The 2,147-nt window shown below is 34.0% G+C and overlaps 1 protein-coding gene across 1 annotated transcript; it reads left to right on the top strand.

Annotated features, from left to right (window-relative positions):
* Positions 1-459: 459 nt before the first annotated feature.
* LOC147390633 (putative glutathione S-transferase parA) lies at positions 460-1,946 on the top strand. The gene is made up of 2 exons (XM_086417389.1): positions 460-789; positions 1,503-1,946. The coding sequence occupies exons 1-2, from the start codon at positions 475-477 to the stop codon at positions 1,836-1,838; spliced, it is 651 nt and encodes a 216-aa protein (XP_086273515.1). The 5' UTR covers positions 460-474; the 3' UTR covers positions 1,839-1,946.
* The last annotated feature ends 201 nt before the right edge of the window (positions 1,947-2,147 follow it).

The raw sequence follows: 2,147 nt of genomic DNA, 5'->3' as shown, positions 1-2,147 counted from the left end.
ATTTGGAATGTGTGCTATCTTTGTAAGTAAGATGATTTCATTGCATGATTTGGTTACCTTTTCTAAAATGAAGAGATGATGAATTTTTTAGAGAAAAATCAAGGATCTTGGAATGGGTTCGTTCCCACGAGTTTTGCAGCTGAGCCACCTCGAAATCCAATCGAATCTAGATCCCTTGATAGTTTTAAAACAATGGTTGGAACAGCTGTTCAGCCGGCAGCATCACATCAACTTCCTCATTTATTTGATGGAAACCAGATCTCGAGGAATTTTCAATTATGACGGAAGCAATGACATTGCTTGAGATTGAGAAAGGCCTACAAATATGAATATCTTTGTAGTCAAGAAAGGCCGCCCACCAAGGCCAACATTGCTTTTAAACTCCTATAAATTAAGTGATTCACTCTCCAACCTTCACTAATTACTTCTTATTCTCTAAGCTCTTAAACTCTTGGATTTTTAAGATTTCTACCAATGGCTGATGAAGTAGTCCTATTGGGTTTTTGGCCAAGCTCTTTCTCTACTAGAGTGAGAATTGCATTAGAAGAAAAGGGGATCAACTATGAATACAAAGATGAAAACCTCCAAGACAAGAGTCCTCTACTTTTGAAGATGAATCCAATTCACAAGAAGATACCTATTTTGATCCACAATGGGAAACCCATTTGTGAATCTCTCATTATTGTTCAATACATCGACGAGGTTTGGAAAGATAAATCTCCTTTGTTGCCCACTGATCCATATCAGATAGCCGTAGCAAGGTTTTGGGCTGATTATGTCGACAAGAAGGTTGGTTCTATATATAGCTCACCTCTCTCTCTTTCCATTTAGCAAACTTGTTTTTCTTTATTTTCTTTTGTGTGTGTAAGGTCATCTATATATGTTAGAGAAATGTCAATTGTCTTTAAAACAATATTTGCCCCCCTCCCCAATACGAACATTGTGAGCAAAATTGATTTTTAGATACCATGAATCTACTATATATTTTGTGAAAGATTTATTTTTATTTTTTAAAGTTTGTTTAGAATAAAGAAATTATAGAGTAAGACAAGAATTGCCATCGTGTTTCCAAATAATAGAAAAGATGAAAAAAAAAATGTGCCTAATAAATCCATTAAATTAAAAATGAAAAAAGAAAAGCCAATAGTCAATAGTCAATGTTTATCAAAGCAACATTTGATCAAAATTAAATGTCAAAAGTGAAATTTAATTAGTAGAATTTTCCTTTTTAAACAGGGAGTTATCCATGCTGGCAACTTGGCATTCCATCATTTTATTTTTTCAAAGAAACAATTGGAATGGAAAAAGAAAAAAAAAAAATTCTACCTGCATTCTTGATTTAAATTAATAAATTCTCTTAAGTAATATCCGAACCTACTTTCCAATTCTAGTTCTTGTTCTTCTTTCAATTCTTTCTCTATTAGTATATAATAATTATTATTGTAAATTGTTTTGTGTTCAACTGAAAGTCTTAATTTTATTCTAATATACGAAAAATACAGATTTACAACTGTGTGAAAAGGGTATGGATGAACAAAGGAGAAGTGCAAGAAAATGCGAAAAAAGAGTTGATAGACTGCTTCAAGATATTAGAAGGAGAATTGGGAGAGAAGCCCTTCTTTCAGGGTGAGACCTTCGGGTTTGTGGATGTCGCTCTCGTCCCCTTCTACTGTTGGTTCCACATGACCGAGACATGTGGGAACTTCAGCATTGAAGCAGAGTGCCCAAAGCTGGTGGCATGGGCCAAGAGGTGCTTGGAGAAGGAGAGTGTTTCCAAGTCACTTCCTGACCCACATAAGATTTATAACTTTGTTTTGCAACTAAAGAAGAGATTTTGAATAGAATGAAGAACATTTATTTGTCTATAATTGGCCTTCGCAAGTTTTTGTGTCCACCAAGTTTTGTTGTAATAAAGAACAGAAGAGTTCCTTAATTTTTGTTCTACATTCTAGTATTTCTATGTTTTTCATTCTCATGGTTGTGTGGTAATGATCAAGATGAAGAGATATGGGACAGAATGAAGCACATCTTTTAGTCTACACTAGGTGTTTCTATGTCTTTGTGCACACTTGATTTTGTTATAATAATAAAAGCATAGTCCCTTAACATACGTTCTATAATGTTATAGAGTGTATGTCTTTCCTTCT

Source organism: Akebia trifoliata, chromosome 11 (genome assembly GCF_017979445.1).
Source record: "Akebia trifoliata isolate Shusen 1 chromosome 11, ASM1797944v1, whole genome shotgun sequence".
Lineage (NCBI taxonomy): Eukaryota > Viridiplantae > Streptophyta > Magnoliopsida > Ranunculales > Lardizabalaceae > Akebia > Akebia trifoliata.
Note: the sequence above shows the minus strand (reverse complement) of the source record. Positions and strands in the feature narration are given on the sequence as shown.